The 22227-nt window shown below is 47.8% G+C and overlaps 1 protein-coding gene across 3 annotated transcripts in view; it reads left to right on the top strand.

Annotated features, from left to right (window-relative positions):
- Positions 1 to 22227, top strand: part of LOC138480763 (titin-like) — a 557826-nt gene that overhangs the window by 394510 nt on the left and 141089 nt on the right. For all 3 annotated transcript variants that reach the window (XM_069612496.1, XM_069612497.1, XM_069612498.1), the window contains exon 14: positions 10201 to 10332. In XM_069612496.1, coding sequence (XP_069468597.1) covers positions 10201 to 10332 — 132 coding nt within the window. The remainder of the gene's footprint in view (positions 1 to 10200; positions 10333 to 22227) is intronic.

Below are 22227 nucleotides of genomic sequence, written 5' to 3'. Positions count from 1 at the left end.
GCATTCTCCGAAATTGAAAAACACCATGTGATATGAACGTGGTTACATTTCTGGACTCCTCTTCCAGCTCAACTTGGTGATAAAATGATGCCATGTCCAACTCAGTAACGCTATTACCACCACATTTAAGGGCTGGCTCTATTATGCTTTGGGGCAGAAAGTGTCAAGTTTTACCTCCAGCTTTTTGCTGGAGGTGAAAATCCTGCTTTCTGCCCGTTTTGGGCTCTATTAGCAGGATGCAAATAGCGCCATAAAAACCCCATTGGGTCTATTTGACCCAATGGGGAAGGGGCAATAACTGCCCAACTGCTACTCATGATCCGCTAATAGCGACAGACTGATTAACGGCAGCACAATTTGTGCTGGCAGTATCCCAGTGGTATTACCGCTGGGATACCACTAGACTCGTGATGAGGCTCTTTGTATAAACTTTTCCTTTCCCAATCATTGCTAGCATGTGTACCATGTTCAGAAGAGTGTGTCTCTCAACCACCACACACTGATTCAACTCCCACAGATCAACCCACGATCGCAATTCGCTGCTTGATTTCTTAAACACCATTAACGGTGAAATCCATTCCACACTCCCAGCTCTCTCAATTATCCCCATATCACACAATTTCTTCAGCTCATCCTTTACACCTTGCTGGAGGCATAATGGAACTGGATGAAGCTTTGCAGCTACTGGTTTCCTCCCACCTTTCAGAACAATTCGATGTTTCATTCCCTTCACCCTACCCATTTTATTTCTCAAATACACTCCTTTGACACTCACTTATTCTTTTCATGTGCCCTACGTGCAGGACTTGATCATCGGTGTTGGGATCCAAATGAATTTCAAGTTTATGTTACTCCAGCCACCCCAACAACGTTGCTCCCTTTTTGGTTACATAAACCCTACCTTCTGCCTTGTGATCCTTAAATTTCAGTTGTGCAACAAATTAACCAAACAGTTTATTCCTGTCCAAATTATATACACCGGGTTTTATATCTAGGGCATGTCATTTCCCAATTTTTCCTTCTACAACCTCCTCGACCAACTTTCTTGACATCAATGAAATCTTAGCAGCGGCATCTGCCATCATTCAACCTCTCTACCCCTTCACCACGATGTCCGCGCAGGGACTTTCACACTCTTCATCATCCTTCCCACAACACATTTCTTTACCAGAGACATAGTAAAATGTACACAATAGGTAGCGAAATTCCCCCATTTTCGGCATCTAGAGAACATTACCTTCTGTCAGACCACATTTGAATTGTGTTGTGCCTTATGGTCGCTCACAGACCACACTCAAATTGTATTGTGCCCTATGGTCGCCTTCAGACCACATTTCAATTGTGTTGTGCCCTATGGTCGCTTTCAGACCACATTTGAATTGTGTTGTGCCTTACGGTCACCTTCAGACCACATCTGAATTGTGTTGTGCCTTATGGTCACCTTCAGACCACATCTGAATTGTGTTGTGCCTTATAGTCGCTCATCTGCGATCTGGCCGGTGCCTCTTGCTGCGCCTAGCCACACTGATACCTCCTAGTACCTAGGATGTTTTTCAGCCCACTCTGAACCTATCCACTCCTGCCTACCTCAGGCTAGGTCCACCCAATCTGACTGTGTCCTCCTCCTCACACAGCCCCGACCAGCGTACAATCATGCCCATAGCGTCCTGCAAGCTCAACGCGGTCACCACCACGCTGCTCACTCTCCTCGCAACACTCACTGCTCTCAAACTATATACTCCCATCCATCCCCCCATACCCACACCACTAAGCCCACTCCCCTACCACATATCGCTACCCCGGATACCACACTAACCATGCCACATCGCACACCATGTGTCGTAATTATGCATAGACTAGAAAGACTTAGAGCTCGCACACAGACCACAGAACTTAGCACACTACCCCTTCCCACAGAATACATAAACTATAGACTGAGTTCTCGCACCACTTCCAAACGCTGCCCCCGCACGGGATACCCACTCTCCCCCAGTCCACCACCCACTAACCTCGCCACACCCCACAATACCACCTCACATAACATATCAGATACGACCACCACTCGCACTTCCACAAACAAACCACTCACACCTCACATCAAATGTGCCCTCCTCAATGTTAGATCTCTCCCAGCTCATGCACCTGATATTCATGACCTCATAACCAACAATAACATTGACCTATTAGCCATCACTGAAACATGGTTACATGAAGCATCAGGCCCCGCTGTTGCACTTGCACTACCACCTGGCTTCACCATACTCAGACAAGACAGGCCAGATCGAATAGGAGGCGGAGTAGCCGTCATCTACAAGGAGAACCTCCAGCTCCGACCTGTCAGTCACGCCTCGACCAACAACTCTGACCTCCTATCGGCCAAACTCACACAGCACCATCAACATTCACCTACTATACCGCCCCCCAGGCATCACCACAGACTCCCAGGAAAACATCATTCACATCCTCAGCAATAATATCAAAAGCTCCACCAAAACCCTTCTACTAGGAGACCTCAATCTCGGATTTAACGATTCTAAGGACAAATCTGCAGGCACTCTCACCAAGGAACTCAATGACCTGGGCTTCACCCAAAAAGTAGAAAGTCCTACTCACATCAAAGGCCGCATTCTTGACTGGATTGCAGGCCATAACTGCCTCACCACTATCACCTCTAACTCCTCACTGCCCTGGACTGACCACACCTGCATCGAGTTCTCTATTCCTATCACCAAAAACCACAAAACTCTGACCCCTGCCAGCGCTGCAGAAGTCAGAAGCTCTAAAAAAACTCATAGAGGAGAACCTGCGCCCATACCTCAATACCCCTGAGTTAGCTCCCCCATTCGCTAATGACCCCAATATCCTAGCAGACATCTACAAAGATGTCATCACCAAAGCTATCAATGAAATAGCACCACTCGATTGGAAAAAAGAGAAGAAATCCCTACACACCAACTCATGGTTTACTGAAAAACTGCACTCAATGCGATCCCACAAAAGAGCAGCACTAAAAAACTGGCAATCTGACCCCTGCACCAATACCAAAAACAAATTCAATTTAATCTCCCCCCAATACAAGATAGCTATCACCGATGCCAAAGCCAACGCTTTCAACACACGTATCTCCAATGCCAAATCACACTCCAAAGAGATCTTTGCCATTTTTAATGAGCTCATCTCCCCCCCTAATACACCGGACGAAATAATCCAAGATGAAGCCTGGTGTACCAGCATTCAAGCTGCCATGCTACACAAAATTGACCTTCTCCAAAAGAAAATCAAAGACCACTGCAAAGCACCTCCTCAACAGACAGGAACTAAACCTACCAGCACCCAACCCACCTCGCCCAAGCCCACCATACCTGACTTCTCCTTCAGAGACGTCACTGAATCAGAAGTTATTAACCTACTAAAAAATCTCAAACCCTCCCCCTGTAAATGCAATATTTGCCCACCAAAACTCGTCAAAAACTGCGCAGACTGCTTTGCGCCGCTCTTCACAGCATTCATCAACGCGTCCTTTAAAACAGGCATAATCCCAGCTAACCTCAAAGAGGCCTGGGTCCGGCCTTTCTTAAAAAAACCTACTCTCGACCCCTTACAACCAAACAACTACAGACCAATAACCACGGTGTCATTCCTACTGAAATTACTGGACAAAGCTGCCCACTGCCAAATCCAACACTTTCTGGAAACCCACTCCATCCTCGGGACTAGGCAATCAGGCTTCCGTAAAGGACATGGCACAGGAACAGCCCTGGTAGATCTGAAGAATCAGATCACCCAAATCATGGACAAAGGCAAGCCTGCTCTTCTGCTCCTTTTAGATCTCTCAGCCGCTTTTGATCTGGTTGATCACAAGACTCTCACTTCTCACCTCACACACTCAGCCAACTTCTCCAAAGAAGCAGCCCTCTGGATCACTTCCTTCCTAGAGGGAAGAGCCATGAAAGTCTTCTCGGACATTGCCAACGCCACTCCCACACCAATCCACTGCGGGGTCCCTCAAGGATCTTGCACTGGACCCACACTCTATAACTTGTTCACCAAGCCCCTCTTTGACAAACTTGACTCATACGGCATCACATACACGAACAACGCGGACGACACACAAGTACTTCTACCCCTTTCAGGATCATACAACGAAGACGCCAAGGCACTCCACACAATCTAAACCGTCATCAAGGCATGGATGGCAGTTAATGGCCTCTGCCTCAATGGTGACAAGACTGAAATCATGATATTAGGTCAACAGAACACCCTAGACAAACTTGACAAACTGTACGCTAACTTCTCCATTGACAACTCCATCATCCCCGTATCCACAGCCGTAAAGACACTGGGAGTATACCTTGACTCTTCACTATCTATGACTAGACAAGTCAGAGCAATCACTTCTGCATCCGCACACACCACCAAACTCATAAACGCCATCAAGCCCTACCTCTCTAAACCCAACTGCCTCTCTATAGCGAGGGCAACCATTGGAGCCAAACTGGACTACTGCAATGCACTCCTAGCAGGCACATCAGCCAAAAACATAAACAGACTACAAGTCACGCAGAACAATGCTCTCCGGGCCGCTCTTAGTATCCCAAGAAGAGAGAATATCACCCAGGCCAGGCACTCAGCCCAATGGCTCCCGGTCAAAGAACGGATCACTCTCAAAATCCTCACCCTCACTCACAAATGCCTCTCTCTCTCCGCCCCGTCCTATCTTTCAGAAACCATCCTCAAACCTTCCTCCTCCCATCCCACCAGGACGCAATACTCCAACCTAATCGGCATCCCACGCATCAAAAAAGCCAAAGCCGGAGGTCTAAGTTTCCCCTACATTGCAGCCAAGACCTGGAACGCTCTCCCTGCAGACATTAGAGCGGAAAACGCACTCCCCATTTTTCGCAGGAAACTGAAAACCTCATTCCTTGCAAAATAATTGGGAAACTCTCAGGAATCCATGTAAATATACTGCATTGCTAATGTATACATTTCTACTGTAAATTCTGTATTGTATGTAATTACTGTATCCTATGTAACTAAGATATTGTCTGTAACAAGTGCCACGATGCCCCCGGGCTGAGGTGCGCTCTACAAATCTGAATAAATAAATAAGACACACCGGGGAACCTGCAAAATGATTTCTGCTTCCACATCTGAAACACAGGCGCTCCTTAACTATTACTACTTACAGTCTCGGATGTTCATTATTTTGTACTGTTGCCATTTTCTGATGGCTCTGTCCCCCTTGTTCATCTTTTTGCGTTCTCCTCACCAGCCATTTTCAACACCACTGGGTTTGATTCTTTGCCTTCGGACTTTGTTGACATTTCACACATGCCATAGAGTGTTCAAATCTCTTCGCTACACTAATCACGTCATCAAGATTTGGATCACCCTTTAGCCACAGGCCTAATCTTATCTTTTTATTCCAACATGGATCATAAACTGATTTCAAATGTGCTTGTCTAAGGTTCCATCAAACTTGCCAGACAGTGCCAGGTGTCTAAGTGCTGTTATATACTCTTCTCTGCTTTCTCCGCTCTCTTGTATAATCCTCCAATATGGTGCTCGTCTTTGGGATGAAATGAGCATCTAACTTTAACACTGCAACATCAAGAACATTTTTAGCATCTATTTCCATCACATCTCTCGGTTATGCAAAGTTTCATATATTCGTTGACCTTCGTAACCCAAAAAATACATTAGAAGGGACACCTTCCTGTCTGTAGCAAATGTGGGCCCATATGCAGCACTAAGGTAGTGCATGTACCTTTTCTTCCATTAGCCATACATTATCTTGAGTGGCCCGGGCGAGGCCATGAAGATTGTGGGGCACGGCACACCCGGCATAGCCATTACTTATTGCAGACTAACTTTCACGTTCACAGACACTTCCTTAGGTTTTATTACCAGCAAGGATGAATGAAAGTACCTTTTTGCACCACACAGCACTTCCTTCCCACAAAGCGCAAATCCCTGGCACTAACAGACGGTTAGGCCATTGATCTGCTGTGGCATCTCAACGTTCCCACGATAACCTCCTTCTCCCCAAGCCTTCGCTTGTATCTGATGTGCTGCAAACCTGTGGGTTCTTTCCTTGAGTCTTCAAGGAATGGAGCTCTGAGTTTTTGGGCTTCCCCTCCTTTACTCCCTCCGCATGAAATGGATGGGTGCCACACAGGCGGGCATGGTGAGATGACGCCGGAGTACAACGTTCACTTGAGAGACGTTACCTTCCTTTACTACGGTAAACTTTATTGAGTTCTGACCGCTGCTGCTCATGATCGTGGCCGGGGGTTGCGACGTATATGTTTGGCCCATCGCCATTATTGTGAAGATGCAGAAGCCGAGGTAAGTACGCAACGTTCCTTTATTGGTACATAAGTTCAGGAGCACAAACCCCCAGCTTTACTTTCTCTACCTTCTGGCCACTCAACTGAAACTCAGGAACACTTGCAAACATCAACACCCCACATGTTCCACATTCCACCTAGTACTCATATGTAGCTACGAAATGGCATAAACAAACTATGCTCATTCAGGACTTTTATTTAGAATAATGGCTTTTGAAGGAGCTACAGCGCTAGAAATGTCCACTTAATTTGAAATCTGTCATGTCAAACGCTTACCTAAATCAGGGATCCAGATAGGTCTTTGGCACTGTAATTACAAAGCAAATGAACTAAACTTGTAACTATTCTTTCAGGGTAACAATTCATTTACTTTTAATATGCCAAGAGTTGTCAACAGGCTGCAGGCATGTGTACAGATTGGTCTCTCTAATGGCTCCCTCTGGTGAATACCTTCTGACTGCCTGGATCAGGAAGGCCTCTAGCTATTCAGACAAACTAGCTCAACCATTAGGAACTTTTGGTTCTGCTCTTGCGCTGGATTTCTTTTGCTTCATCCCCAACATGAAAGGGACTTCTCCAAATATGTTTAGGAGCACTCTTCCTGAAAGACTTATTTTTTCATTCTGTTGAAATCAGTCTGATCCCTCATGGGATAACCGGCTTTCATTCTGGATTATTTGTCTTTCTGCTCTGAATGTTTCACAAAAATCTGCGTGTAAGTCACTGCATATAGTTAGACTTTATAATGCATGTTCATCACCGCTCATGAGACATTTGTGATGACATTAGATTCTATTGGTTCTCTATTTGGAATGGACACTTGGATTGTGTGGCACTTACACAAAGTACTTATCTAACATCTGATTTTCTAAGAGTGTGTAGGAGTGTGAGAATCATTTGGGAAAGGTTCATCCTTCTCAGATGTCTATCACAGATCAAATGTTTTATTTCCACCCTCTTTGCAGGAAGATGACATTAAAGAGAGGGCAACTTTTCACCGTAAATATAGTTGTTAAATGGGTATTTTTACAAATGTCACATTGAGAACAATATCGGAATTGGGCTTATCAAAGTGGGTTTTTTCTGTCGTGCAATTTGAGTATAATAAACCGTGAATCACTACATAAAAAGCCTCCTTCATAGTTGTGATCTTCAATGTATCTCTATATTCAATGATTGCAAAGTTAAAATGGATTCTAAAGGTCACTATTCTAAAGTTCAATATCATTAATCTGTAGATGGGTCTTGTTAAAATGTGTTCTACATGTTTTATGCATAGTAGCTGAGCTGAAAACCACGAAGAATAAAGACAGGACAGGTTTGGCATCCATGTAGATAAGAGGAATTCATTGTTCTGGTAATAAAAAGCTTCCCTCTCCATTAATCTCCTAACATAATCAATAGCAGATTACAAATCTCCCAGACTTTGTATCAAGATAATGCAACGTTATACCCCCTTCCGTAGACTGTCGGGCTGTAGATATTGTAACCCTTGAGTAATTATGCACTAGAAAAGACCAGACCTAGATTCTTGATAATTACTTTTATTCAGTTTCTGAGAGCATGTGTTTTCACTGGCTGGTACCAGAGGAGTTTTAAGTCATGCTCTGGAGGCCTTCTTAAGGGACGAATAGATAATTTCGAAGCACAGACGAGACTTCTGATCTGCCACACTAACTTCAACGGTCCCTTAAAAGTCATTGTGGTTTTAACAAAATAAATTCTTGCCTGGCTGATTACCAACACATGTTTTGTTCTTGGAATAACATGTCTGGGTTTGGGCCTGGTCTTGTCAGGAAGACACATATTAAAGTATAATATGAACCCAGAGTTCAACCCTTAACAAGGGGGTTTTCTATTAAGTGAAAAATAAATAAGATATAGTTGAAACATGCATTGAACCATCAAAATGGAATCTTGAACTGGATTGCATGTGTGGAAAATCAATAATTGTGATAGTGTGACAATAGGTTGTGTTTATCTTCAGCTCTGGTCATTTTAAACAACATGTTTCTATTGAGAAAAGTGACTGATTCCTGAGTTTAAATAATTGCTATTTTACTATAGAATATAGTTTGACCTCCTGTCATTAATACAAGGTATTTCATTCATTCATGTAACAATCAATCAATTGCCGTTATTGTATTTCTGCAACTCTCTAAATCCATGATTTTCCACTTGCTATGGCAACACAGAAGAAAGGGCAAAAAGGAATCGTCAGAGCTATCTTATGGCTACATGTGTGCCTCACAAGGGGGTCAGGCTGGTCACAGGGGTTCTTGTAGATTGAACATTATTTATTATTCTGTGATAATTGTATTGTATGGAGATTGTGTACAGCATAGCGTGACTCCCTATAATACATTAGAGCACTCAATGCAAAGTAGGAACAGTGAAGGAAGGTACATAAAAGAGGAGAAGAAACTGCAAAGGGAGGGAGAAAAGCAGAGGTCAATAAATGGACTCCCACCACTAGGAGCATCATTTCTAAATGATCATTTTCACGGATGTGCTCCCCCTTGTGATGGCAATGGAGCTTGTCTTAAGCCCTTTACATTCTGAGTAGAATCTTTTCTGGGGATATGTCTTTCCTTAGGGCACAGTTTGCAGGGAGATGAACAGTTAAACTAAGCAACTTCTGGCCGACCACAAACATGCATTGTCCCATTCCTTAATGCCCATTTATCTCTGCAAGCAGCCGTGCGCACCACACGTTATCTACATATGCCCGTTTATTGAATGGCACAATGTGTACCACCATCCAGAGACTTTGTGGCCTCTCTAGGACTGCTGCACATGTTCACCCTTTGCCACCTTTACAGGGAGAATTAGGATTACTGTTAGGGAGTGGCACACCAATCAGGAATAACACCCCATTCTGGGGGAACTTAGTGCCCATTCAAAGTGTAGGATACCTTATCTTGCCATGCCCCCTACCGCACCTATCACAGTTAGGTGTCTAACTCTGTGCCACTCGGGGACTTGTGATAGGATGTCCAGAAGTAAGGATAGTTTGCAAGGCTAGTGGGATACTTCAGGCTGCCTGCAAAACTGCTAATGCAGGGCTGATAATATAGGCTGCCTGTTGAATATTGTCACCCACCCGCGGAGAGAAGCATTCAGCCAGGATATCTATAGGTTGCATTAGATCAGTCCATGCTCGTTCTTTCAGGGCCCCATGGGCAGCAGTAAGCTTGAGCAGACAGTCATAGTAAGATCATAATGTTTTGTATCTAATTATTGGTTGGCAGCAGACTGAAAACCTAAATTCCTCTTTTGGGTTAACTTTATTGAGTACCATGCTGTCCTGCTTAAAAATGGATTGCACGGTGCATTGACTCACTGATTCCTACCTGTAGTAATTGGTTCAGAGGGTGTGGAGAGGGTGTGGAGTTTTGAGGGATATCCTGGTCCCCTGCGCAATTGAGGCTTCTTGTTTGTGGATCGTAGTGTAGCCTGCAGCCTGGCACTTGGTTTGTCAGGGAACCTAAAGCTCCAATGTTCCCAGGAAAGTAGATTGTTGGATGGGTTGACAAACCTAGTTTGGTTGTGGACGCTGGCAGTTGGTGTTTGTCGCCCAAACCATAGGAGATTTTTCATATTACTGGATTTCCCCAGTTCTCAACTGGGGAAATCCAGTAATATGAAAAATCTCCTATAGTTTGGATGACAAATATCAACTGCCAGCGCCCACAACCAAACTAGATTTGTCAACCCATCCAACATCCTACATGTAGTAGTTTCTGTTTTGATGTATTGGCTAAAGGCTTCCGATTGGGGGGTCATGCTAAAATGATGTGTGCTTTCTGATTAAGCCAATGGCTAACTTCTCACTTCTTTTTAAAAGATGTTCCTGTTCCCACAATGATACCTCCAAAAGTATGGATGAGTAGCACAGAACAGATGATCACCACAGAGTGGCCTGGGGGTACAGAGGGCAATGATGCTCACCAAACCAAAGCTCCTGCATCAACACAAGGTACAGTTAAACACTTTTTGAAGTTATTGCCTGGAATTGGTCTCATGAAATCATTATTTTAGGGGTCCTACCCAACGACTGCGACTGAGAAGCACTATGCCTGATTCTCAGCGATATCTGCATGGACTGGTACAATCCATGGTGATCTGGGTGGGAAGCAGGCTTCCTGTGCCTGCTCTCTCATCCTTGGGATAATGTGCCGTGAATTATATTATGCAAACAAGATAACATAAGCATCCTTCTCTTCCAGAGAACTATTTTTAGTAGCAAAAGAGCTATCAGTCTGCCCTTTGGGTAGTCAAGTTAAAATGCCAGATGCACAACTGCGATGTAATGCAATTAGTATTTTCTTTTAGAGGTAAAATTCAAGATATCCGCAAAGCCATCATAGGCAGCCAAATGGCAGAGATGGTGGTACAGACCCAGGAGCTGCTCGGAAGGTGACCCCTTCTCCCTTTTTGGTCAACACTTTCGATCTTGAGCCGATAAATGACGTGGCTACTTGGAAGGCTCTTGAGGGCCTGAAATTTGACTCTCCCCTGGATGCGGTTCCCCCCGTATCTTGAAAGCTCTCCCTCAGAGGGCAATTGGAATGTTCACAGACACATTACAGCACTCTTTTACCTTGGGAAAGGTCCCCACTGTTCTTAAACACGCAGTGGTCACACCTCTCCTGAAAATATCAAACTCTGACCCACAGGTGCCAGCCAATTACAGACCCATCTCTCTTCTCCCAGCTATGATGAAGCTGATGGAAAATTCCTGGAAGAGAATCATTGTCTGCACCTTTCTCTACCTGGTTTTCGACCCACAATGGGTACAGAGTCAGTAATGATCTCACTTCTCGATGACCAAACTTTGCTTCAGGACCGTGGTGAGGCCAGAGTACTTATCCTCCTGGACCCCTCCACAGCTTTTAACACAGTGGATCTTGATATCTTATTGACTCGGCTGTAGCAAGCAGGGGTTATTGGACCTCTTTTGCTATGGTTCGAGTCTTTCCTTGAAGGACGCTCTCATACTGTCTCCTTTCAAACCTGTTTTTCATCAGCTGTGGAATTGACGTGTGAAGGTCTGCAGGTATCAGCTCTGCCCCCCCCCCCTTCTTTTTAATCTGTACGCACGACTACTGGCTGACCTTATTGCTGAATCTGGAGTCTGCCCTGTGCTGCAGTAAAAAGCCTTGGGGTGAAACTCCAACTCACTGGCTCGCTGGTTTCTGCCATATTCAGTGCTGGTTTTGGAAAACTGAAGGTCTTGAGGAAGATTCTACCCCTGCTTCTCCCAGCCAATCGAACAACATTGACGACAGAAACTATGGTGGGGCCATTGGATTACTGCAATAGGATATACTTGGGACAACCCAAGTATCAGATCGAGTGCATGCAGATACTCCAAAACACGGCAGCTAGACTGGCACTTATGATGCCAAAACTGACCCCTCAGCAGCTCTCCTGCACCGCTTGCATTGGCTGCCAGTGGCAACTCGGATTGAAGTTAATACACTTTGCCTCGTCCATCGGGCTGTGCACAATGTTGGCCCTCAATACCTTAAAGGGAAGATAGAGCGGTAGTGCCGAGTCAGACAACTGCGTTCTGAGTCACGCTCACTTCTCAAGACCCCCAAGTAGCAGTGAAGGAGACTGGGTGGCCGTTCATTTTCAGTCCTGGCCCCACGTTAATGGAATGCATTCTCTCTATCTTTAAGAGCCATTGACGAGAATCTCCCTTTTAGGAGAGCTTTGAAAATCCATCTGTTCTAGCTCAGTTTCTCTACAGGTTAGGAGTGTGAAGTATCAGCCGCGGAGCTGCCGACTTTAGTGCCTGGATGCCTTTGGGCCTTACTTTTGCGCTTTATACATTTTCAAATAATAATAGTATTTCACTGTAAGGCTTTCTAACGGGCCACTTACTGACCAAGCTGTATCCAGGCGTGGCGCTAAACCATGGATTTGAAATAGGAGAGAAAGAGTTAACAGAAAGGCCAAGCTTTTAAGGCTTTGTGAAATTGAGAAAATGTGTCTATGGATCCAATGGCAAAGGGAAGGTCGTAGGGTAGCAAGGGAAAATTTGCGATCAACACAATGTTTAAAATGAAATGTATGCACCGACAGTATAAAGTTGTTTTCAGAATGTAGAGACTTGGACAGTATATATTCATGTATATTTGTTTGGAGACACCAAGGGCTAACCCCGGAGGAATTACGGCATTTTACCGGGAGCTAATGAAATGAGTCGTGAAATTGCTTGATTGAGTCAAAACGAGACAACTGGATCATAATACAAACAGCTGAATTATGGACATTTTTAATTTGATCCAGCTGATAATCTGGCATGCCCAGATAGAGCGAATTGACATAGTCAAGACTGGCATTGATGAGGGTGCCAACTACTACTGGGAGATGTTAATTTCCAAAGTAAGGCGAAACTCTGCTCTGGAGTCTAAGTTTAAGATAAAAGCCTTTTAATTGTTGGATTATCTTTGTGCTCAAATACAGGTATTTTTGCCAGTATAAACCTATGTTATTTATTATCTCTGAGAAGACCACTTGAATATGAAATCGGGTAGGTCGAGGATATTTGTTAGCAGTTGTCTCCAGTTTATGTTTAGTTACAAAAGAATAATTTATTTATAGTTTTGTTTGGATTGAGTTGAAGGGAGTTGTCCAGCATCTAATGCTCAATTTCCTGTAGGCAATTAGTCAACCTGTCACTGGTGTCCAGGATCTTTGGTTTAATATATTCTTGAGTGTCATCTGCATACCAGTATTATTTTGGACCATAATTTTTAAAGATATAAAACAGAGGTTTAACATAAATGTTAAAGAGCAGGGGGAAAGAGGGAGCCCTATTGGACCCCACAGGGAACTCTCTGTGCTGGCGGCAAAAAAGAGCCTAACCTTGACCTGCTGTTTTCTATTTTTTTTTAAGAAGGAATGGAACCAATTCACAGATTTAGTTGAGATATTAACTTGATTTTGTAGGTGTGATTTAAAAAGTTTCTACTTGTTCGTGTTGAGTGCTGCTGACATATTAATCATCACAAGGAGCGTCATTTCTTCTTTGTCATCTGCTTCCAATATGTAATTTCAAACTATGAGTAGGTATGATTCTGGCCCATTGGTAGGGTGAAGGTCAGATTGATATTCGTCCGACAGCATGTTATGTTCTACAAAAAATTGCAGTTGTCACATAGCTAAACGTTTTAAAAGTTTCTACAGCCAAGAAACGCCTGCCATTCGTCAATAACTGAGAGAATAATTAACCAATTGTGAGACTGAAACTGCAATATCATCATCAAAATAGCGGGATCAGGGTTGACGAAGAAGAAGTATGCTTGGCAGAGATCAGAGATCAGTAATGGCAGTACCCATGGAAGAACATGGTGCCGACACTACAATGGGTCAATAGGGATTTTGCATGACTCCTACACGTGCAGGAAATGCATGCAACCTCCATATAAATGCTTTCTATCTGCTGGTATCAGAACAATGATGTCACAGAGATGCACGAAGATCCGCAGCACTAAACACGCATTCCAATCCAGGATGGAAAGATGCTGAGAAATCTGTGGAAGCTTACATACCCATAATTCATTTCTATAATGACACATTACTCAGGACACGGGAACGCCTTATGGTGGATGATAGTAACTCTTCTGACTGAAATTACCCTGTGGGTGGGGTGATGAGATTTCAGTCTTAGGCTGTTCACTGGTGAAGAATTATTCAGTGAAAATGAGGAGGATATGGTTCTTTTTGTGCTGAAAGCGTCCTTGATGGATCCCTCAATGAACGACGGGGCTGTGAAGTCATGGAATATATTAGCTGCTTCCGGCTACAGAGCAACTAATGGCAAATTTCACTCGGCAAAAGCAGGGAACTACACTTTTGGAAATGCAATATTTCATAGCATTATCATCAACTATATATTGACCCTGATGAAGTGGTGGGGCTGCCTACGTAACGTTGAAATACCACCGAGATGTGAGAGCGACCATAATTCCCTCTCAATTATTTGGGCTGACAATGGTCAGCTGATTGGAAATGGCCACATCCACGCACTGTTGTTGATGAAGGAGAAGGGCCCGCGACTGCTCCGTTGGAGAGAACGGACGGAGACTAAGTCACTGAATGGAGACCCGCCTTCTTTCTGTGCTGCTTGTTTTATGTACTAAGGCTGCTTTCCTCTTAGATAGGTGTTTATAGGGAGCCTGGAAACGATGTAAAATGCTAGTTTTTGGCTTCCAAGTAGCATTGCTGTTTGACTTGTTTTTGTTTGTTTTACTGATATGCTGGTGTTATGCATTGTATGGCGAAATGACATGGAACCGTATTATGATGCTATGTAGGTATTTTTGCACTCTGTGTATTACTACGCATCGCATCATTGTAGGTTTTGTGGATTTTATTTAATCCAAATAAACTAAAGTGTCTGAATTACTGACTAATGATGCCATAGAGTTCCATAGCACTAGGCAAACATTCCAATCCAGGATAGCAAGAGGCAGAGACATCTGTGGAAATGTACAGACCAATCTACAAGGGCCTACACATTAGATATGTCGATAAAGGTGCATGACACTCAAACACACTACAATGTTACACATGTATGTTTAATATTGACTAATCCAGGGAATGTCTGCATTGGGAGATCGCCATACTGCAGAATGTCTACCCGTGTATGGCAAAATGACTGTGGATCATACGTGACACATTTCCCCTAATATAGGAATCAGAACACATATACCATGTATCAACTATTTCAACTGCATAGCTATGTGAATACCACCCCTCTGTAACTTTCAAATGAATGGCCCGTACATTGTTCTGGATAGAATTCTATTGTTCATCCATTAGGACAGCTCAGTGCCTCAGCCAGTATTACACCCTTCTCATATCAATACAATGGGCCTCATTACACGGTATGCGGTAAGCATGGGGCTATTAGCGCCATGGTTGCCGCCAGTATTTTACTGTGTCCGCCTTGGTGAGTGGGGGCGGTAAGTGGGGGTGGTAATTCCCCATTCACCAAGGCACTTGCCCATTCCCATTTTTGCCCCCATAGGGCTCAATGGGAATGGGGAAGGAGCTAATTACGGTACCACAAATTGCGGTACCGTAATTAGCACCAAGGTACCTTTGCGGGCCCGTTACTTAATGGCTGGTAAAACCAGCCGTTGAGGTCGGGTCCCGCAAAGGAACCTCGTAGTAAGGTGGTAAGGGTTTACCGGTACCGGTGCCCTTACCAGTAAACCCTTACCGCATTCGGTGTAATGAGGGCCAATGATTGTGTGCCATGGAGTTGGGTGACAAGTGGTGTGCACTCTAAGGGGGTAATTCATAGAATTTCACACAAAAGTGGTGCATGCAGCTGGCGCACAGTGTGCGCGTGCAAATGTTTTCGCCAGCCGCGTGCGCTAAAATCGATTTCCGTGCACAGCGTATTCATGGATTTTAGCCTCCAAAACCAGCCGTGGCGCAGAGTGGCGCAAAGACCCTGCAGCAGCGCCAGTTACGCCCCCAAGAACGCCCTCGCGCAAGGAAAAGCCATCACAATTCCCAATTCAGCACAAAGGGCTGTGCTAACCCTGGACCAGTTTACAGGGCTGCCAACAGCAAACGTCAAGCGGGGAACGTGTATTACTGGGGTGCGTGTGAAGTTTCACACGCGAAAGTGCCTGTGCGAGTGGGGTACGTCTATTACTGGGGTTCACGGGAAGTATTACACGCGATTTCAGCAGGGTACGTGTATTACGGGGTTCGCGGGAACTTTCACATGCGAAAGGGCCTGTGCGAGTGGGGTACGTGTATTACGGGGGTGCGTGGGAAGTTTCACACGCGATTGGCCTGGGTACGTGTATTTCAGGGGTGCCCGGGAAGTTTCACACGCGATTGGGCTGGGTACGTGTATTTCAGGGGTGCGTGGGAAGTTTCACACGCGATTGGCCTGGGTACGTGTATTTCAGGAGTGCGCGGGAAGTTTCACACGCGATTGGCCTGGGTACATGTATTTCAGGGGTGCGCGGGAAGTTTCACACGCGATTGGCCTGGGTACGTGTATTTCAGGGGTGCGCAGGAAGTTTCACACGCGATTGGCCTGAGTACGTGTATTTCAGGGGTGCGCGGGAAGTTTCACACGCGATTGGCCTGGGTACGTGTATTTCAGGGGTGCGCGGGAAGTTTCACACGCGATTGGCCTGGGTACGTGTATTTCAGGGGTGCGCGGGAAGTTTCACACGCGATTGGCCTGGGTACGTGTATTTCAGGGGTGCGCGGGAAGTTTCACACGCGATTGGCCTGGGTACGTGTATTTCAGGGGGCGCGGGAAGTTTCACACGCGCTTGGAGTAGGGTACGTGTATTACCGGCTGCGCATGAAGTTTCACATGCGATTTTGCTGTCAGAGCGGGGAACGCGTATTTCGGGGGTGCGCAGGGAGTCCTACACGGGAATTGGCAGTGTGGGTCCTCCCAGGTGTCCCCTCTACCCCCTCCATGGCCCCTGCAGGCAGCCCACACCACAGGGGACTACCCTGCACCCCTGGTCATGTCCCGCAGGCAGCCCATCCACCATGGGCATGCCTCCCAGCCAAGCCACATGTCACGTTGCAATATGATCACCAACTCATGTCTCCCAGCACCCCCACCCCCCAGCACTGCAGGGCACCTGCCAGCAGGCCCCCACACATGTCCCCCAGCACCCCCACCCCCCAGCAGTCAGGGGCACCTGCCAGCAGGCCCCTACACATGTCCCCCTGCATCCCCACCCCCCAGCAGTCAGGGGCACCTGCCAGCAGGCCCCCACACATGTCCTGCTGCACTCTCACCCCCCAGCAGTCAGGGGCACCTGCCAGCAGGCCCCCACTCATGTCCCACACATGTCCCCCAGCACCCCCACCCCCAGCAGTCAGGGGCACCTGCAAGCAGGCCCCCACACATGTTCCCCAGCACCCCCACCACCCAGCAGTCAGGGCACCTGCCAGCAGGCCCCCACTCATGTCCCCCAGCACCCCCACCCCCCAGCAGTGCGGGGCACCTGCCAGCAGGCCCCCATCCATGTCCCCCTGCACCCCCACCCCCCTGCAGTGCAGGGCACCTGCCAGCAGGCCCCCACTCATATCCCCCAGCGCCCCCACCCCCCAGCAGTCAGGGGCACCTGCCAGCAGGCCCCCACTCATGTCCCACACATGTCCCCCGCACCCTCACCCCCCAGCAGTCAGGGGCACCTGCCAGCAGGCCTCCACTCATGTCCCACACATGTCCCCTGCACCCCCACCCCCCCATCATTGACAGGCACCTGCCAGCAGGCCCTGACACATGTCCCCCAGCCAACACGTCATCACAATCCAGAACCCTGGCTCCTATGGCCACACAAATCCCCATTGAAATCCCCATTACATGATAGATCACAAATAAGCAGTATGCGCATGAGTACAAGTCTGTCCGACCCACACAATGGGAACACATGACTGAGAAAACCCACATTGTGACATGCATGAAACCAATGAGAGAAGACCACACATTGAAGTAAGAAACAAAAATGTATTCAAGTCAAAATGAAGGGAATGAAATAAAAACACACAATAATGCCAATAATAATGAAAATGCAGCATGTCCCAAAAAATGATAAATTAAAAAAATGAGAATCCAAATTAATCCAAATGAAAATGTGTCCAAAGTCACCCTCCAACAAAGGGAAAGAAAAGCGTAATATCCATTGCTCCATGGTGAAGAAAAATAAAGATGAAGGAGAAAAGTCCACTGTAAAACTATGTACAAATAGCAAATCCAGGGTCCATGAGCCCAACAACATAAATCAAACCTACAATGAAACCTACCTAATTACTAACTTTATACAAAAATGTGGGGCATAGTCCATGCGCCCCAAATGAAAGAAAAAAGAAATGAAACTTAACACTAATGAACTATATACAATGGCGGCGGGCAAGTCCAACGGCTCACTTGTTGATGTCATGGGCCAGGGCATTATTGAACTCCTGTTCAATGTCTTGGAGGTGGGCCTGTTCTCTGGCCCTGAGGTCTCGCAGGGATAACACCATGTCCACCTCCAACTCCCTGCGAATTCCCTCGAGGCACTCAGCCCGCCTCAGCGCCCTGCGCATGGAGTTCTCCACCCTGACCATCGTGAGCCGTGCCTCCTCCACCTGCCACGGCTCCACACCTATCTGCTGCCCCAACCGCTGCCACACGGAAAACACTCCCATTCCAGGGTCCTCCTGCCCTCCGGCCAATGCCTGCCCCTCTGATGTAGTTTGCCCCGAGCCATGATGCCTCCCACGTTGAGCCTGCCGCTGCCTCCGACGCAACTGCCTCTGCCAGCACGACGGCATCCAGGCTGATGGAATCCACCGACGCCGTCGTGCACGTGCCCTGCTGAATGATGCCGGGACATCCTCCATCTGCTGGGGTCCAGTTGCTGTGGTATCCACCCCTGCTGGACCTCCGACTCCCGACTGTGGCAGGGATGGGATCCCCACCGAGCTGGCTGCGTTGGTCAGGGCAGGTCCACAGGGGGCCCTGGTGGCATCTGGGCCAGAAGACGGCATGGAGAACGACTGGCGCATAGTCTCCACAGAGGAGGAGAGTGCCGCCAGAGTGGCCGACACATGTACAAAACCCCCGACCATGGACACTCCCAACTGGGCCACATTGTCACGCTGTTCTTCATGATGACGTGCGTGCTCCCCCCGGAAGCACGCATGTCATCACAAATGTCACGCGTGCGCAACGCGACACCAATCAGGACCTTCTCCATACGGCCAGGGGTCCCCTCGTCCGCAGGTAGAGGAGTGTCAGATGACATGGACATCCCCCCTACCTGCTGACGGGCCTGGGATGGGGCATCCCTGCTGGTGCATGGTGGTGCAGTCACAGCGTCAGGGACAGCGACATGCACAGGCCCCTCCGTGGTGACCTGTGCTGCCTCCTGCCCCTGGCCCTGGACTGCACCACTTGCACCAGTGGTAACACCCCCACCAGGCCCTATATGCGGCTCAGTAGCGGCCTCCTCCTCCTCTGTGGAAACCACCAACCTGGATGGCTCCACACCATCTTCCGCCATTGCAAGTCCCTGTGGGGGCTCACCCACCCCTTCCGCTGCAGCCGTAGTGGCAGACGCAGCACCAGTCCCCTCACTCCCGGACGATGGTAAATTCTGGGATCGTGACTGGGCCTTGCGTCGCCGGCTGGTGGAGGCATCCCCGCCGCTTTGCTCCACAGCGCCGTCTCCGCCCTCTTCATCACTTGCTGCTGTGTAGAGGGAGACATAGAACACAAGCATTAGGGTACTGTACAATGGTCCCCTAGACAGGAAGCAATAGCAGATGAGTGGCACTGTCAAACATCACTTCTATCATGTCCCTCCACAACACATGGGTCAGTGCAGGCAAAACACATGCAGTAACAGGCATGGCGCATGCTATGAACATTAGCATACATGTCCAAGGGACTCTTGAAACATACAATGCTGGTTTGAAACTCACATACATCATGGGTCATGCCTATCACATGCACACACTTCACCCTAGTTTCATCCATCTGGCCTCGTACACCTCAGACACAGTGAATACAAGGATGAGTAGGCTGCATCAGTGAATCTGAACATTGTCACAGACATGTGTCATGCATCCATGGCATTTCCAAGTCACAGACATGCAAGTCAGACACACAGACATGGACACCATACATGTCCATGACAGCAGCACCCATCTCTCACACCCCATCCATGTCCAATAACAGAGACAGGCATGCATTAATGTGTGCATTCCCCATGCTACTCCGCATTTTGCATTGTAACACATGCACCAACCATGTGGTTCACACATTACTGGTCTCACATGCATGACCATGATGTCCCTGCACACACACTTATGTACATGGCCTATGTCACACATACAGGCAAGTATCAAACACCCAGCACCCTGCAACATGCCCTGTCTCACACAGCAATGCTTGGCCAATTACTGCTCAACTCCGGACGGGTCTGCCTCCGAAGGATCTGGGCGTGGAGCGCTGGGCCTACGTGTTCCAGGACCCTCATCTGGATGGTACCCATGCTGCCCCGGCCCCCCTCCACGTGGCGCCGGGCCTTGTTGAGTGTCCTGGACCTCAAGTCCTCCCAGAGCTTCTTGACTTGCTTGATGTTGCGGGTTGCCACCCCCTCCGCGTTGATGGCAACCACAAAGTCGTCCCAGATCCTATCCCGTCCTTCCTTGTTGGCGCGTGATGTTCCGAAGATGGCATCATAATGCCCAGGACATGCTCTACCAGGACACCAACTTCCTTCTGACTGAAGCTGGTGGCCCTCTGCCCCTCTGGCTGGGGGTCGCCAGTGGTCTCAGATGGTGTTTGCCCCGACATGGCGACCCCAGAGGCAGGCGTGGGTGGGCAACTGGGTCCTGGCACTGGGCTGTGGAGCGATGGTATCTCAGTCAGGAGTCTTCTGTTCCAGCAGGGGTGGACACAGCAACTGGACCCCTGCAGATGGCTGCAAATAGCAGGGCACGTGGGCAGCAGGCAGGCAGGCAGCAGCAGATGGCAGGTGGGAGCGTGCTCGGGGCTCTTGGTGGCAGGAAAATGGCCTTCAGGGCAGGAGCATGGTCTTCCGTGTGTTTTCGCATGGCCAGCTTGATACAGAGTGATTTGGCACATGAAAAAATTGCACGTCAGCGTGTAATTCGAGGAAAGGGCCTTAGCGCGTAAGTGCGTCAGCACATGCACGCAATTCCATTGGACCAAAGGCCCTTAGCGCGTAAGAGCATCTGTGACGTATTGCGCACGGGCGTTGCCCTGGCAGGGCTTGAAGATCCCACGTGGATTTCCATTGCTCTGTACGTGCTTTTCATGGGGTCCCCTGCTGGAACTGAAGACTCCCGACTGGGATACCATCACTCCACATCCCAGCCCCAGGACCCAGTTGCCCACCCACGCCTGCCTCTGGGGTTGCCATGTCAGGCACACCACCATCTGAGACCACTGGCAACCCCCAGCCAGAGAGGTAGAGGGCCACCAGCTTCACTGCCACCGAAGTTGGTGTCCTGATGGAGCAAGTCCTGGGGCAGTATGATGCCCTCTTCGGAAGTTTGCGCGCCGACAAGGAAGGACGGACCAGGATCTGGACGGACATCGTGACTGCCATCAACGCGGAGGGGGTGGCAGTCCGAAGATTCCAACATGTCAAGAAGCGCTGGGAGGACTTCATGTCCAGGACCCTCAACAAGGCCCGGTGCCTCTTGAAGGCAGCGGATGCTAAGGGGCGCTGGGGCAAATGCTCACCTGTCGGAAAATCAAATGAGGGTCCTGGAACGCATATCCCCAGCGCTCCACGTCCAGGTCCTTGAGAGGCAGACCCGTCTGGAGTCGAGCGGTAAGTGTACATGCATAGTGATTGTAAGCGGTGCGTGTGGTGGTGTGCCAGTAGTGTGCAGGTTGCACATGTGGTTTTGTAGGGCCATGTATGGATGTGTGTGTACAGGGCCATGAGGCTAACACATGCGAGTCCTCTCATGTGCGAGACACATGGATGGTGCATGTGTGTGTAAGCTTGCATGCCAAATGCAGATGTGTGAGCACACATGCTTGAATGACTGTGTATGTAAGTTGGCATGGTTGTAGTGTCACACATGGATGTCGGTTCCAGCTGCATGTATCTGCACCGTGTACATGTGCATGTGTGTGTATTTCACAAGGGTGGAACAGTGATGCAACATGGATGCTTGGGACACTGATATGTAGAAGACTGATTGCCAGAAGTGACATGGATGCCAATCTCATCACTGCAACAGTTGGTGGAGGTGTACATATGCATGTTAGTGTGGTGGCGTGTGTGCATGTCTAGTGCAGTCCCTGTGTTTCATGTGATGTCTGGCTCACCTT

The sequence above is a fragment of the Ambystoma mexicanum genome, chromosome 5p (genome assembly GCF_040938575.1).
Source record: "Ambystoma mexicanum isolate Mex_15411 chromosome 5p, UKY_AmexF1_1, whole genome shotgun sequence".
Lineage (NCBI taxonomy): Eukaryota > Metazoa > Chordata > Amphibia > Caudata > Ambystomatidae > Ambystoma > Ambystoma mexicanum.
Note: the sequence above shows the minus strand (reverse complement) of the source record. Positions and strands in the feature narration are given on the sequence as shown.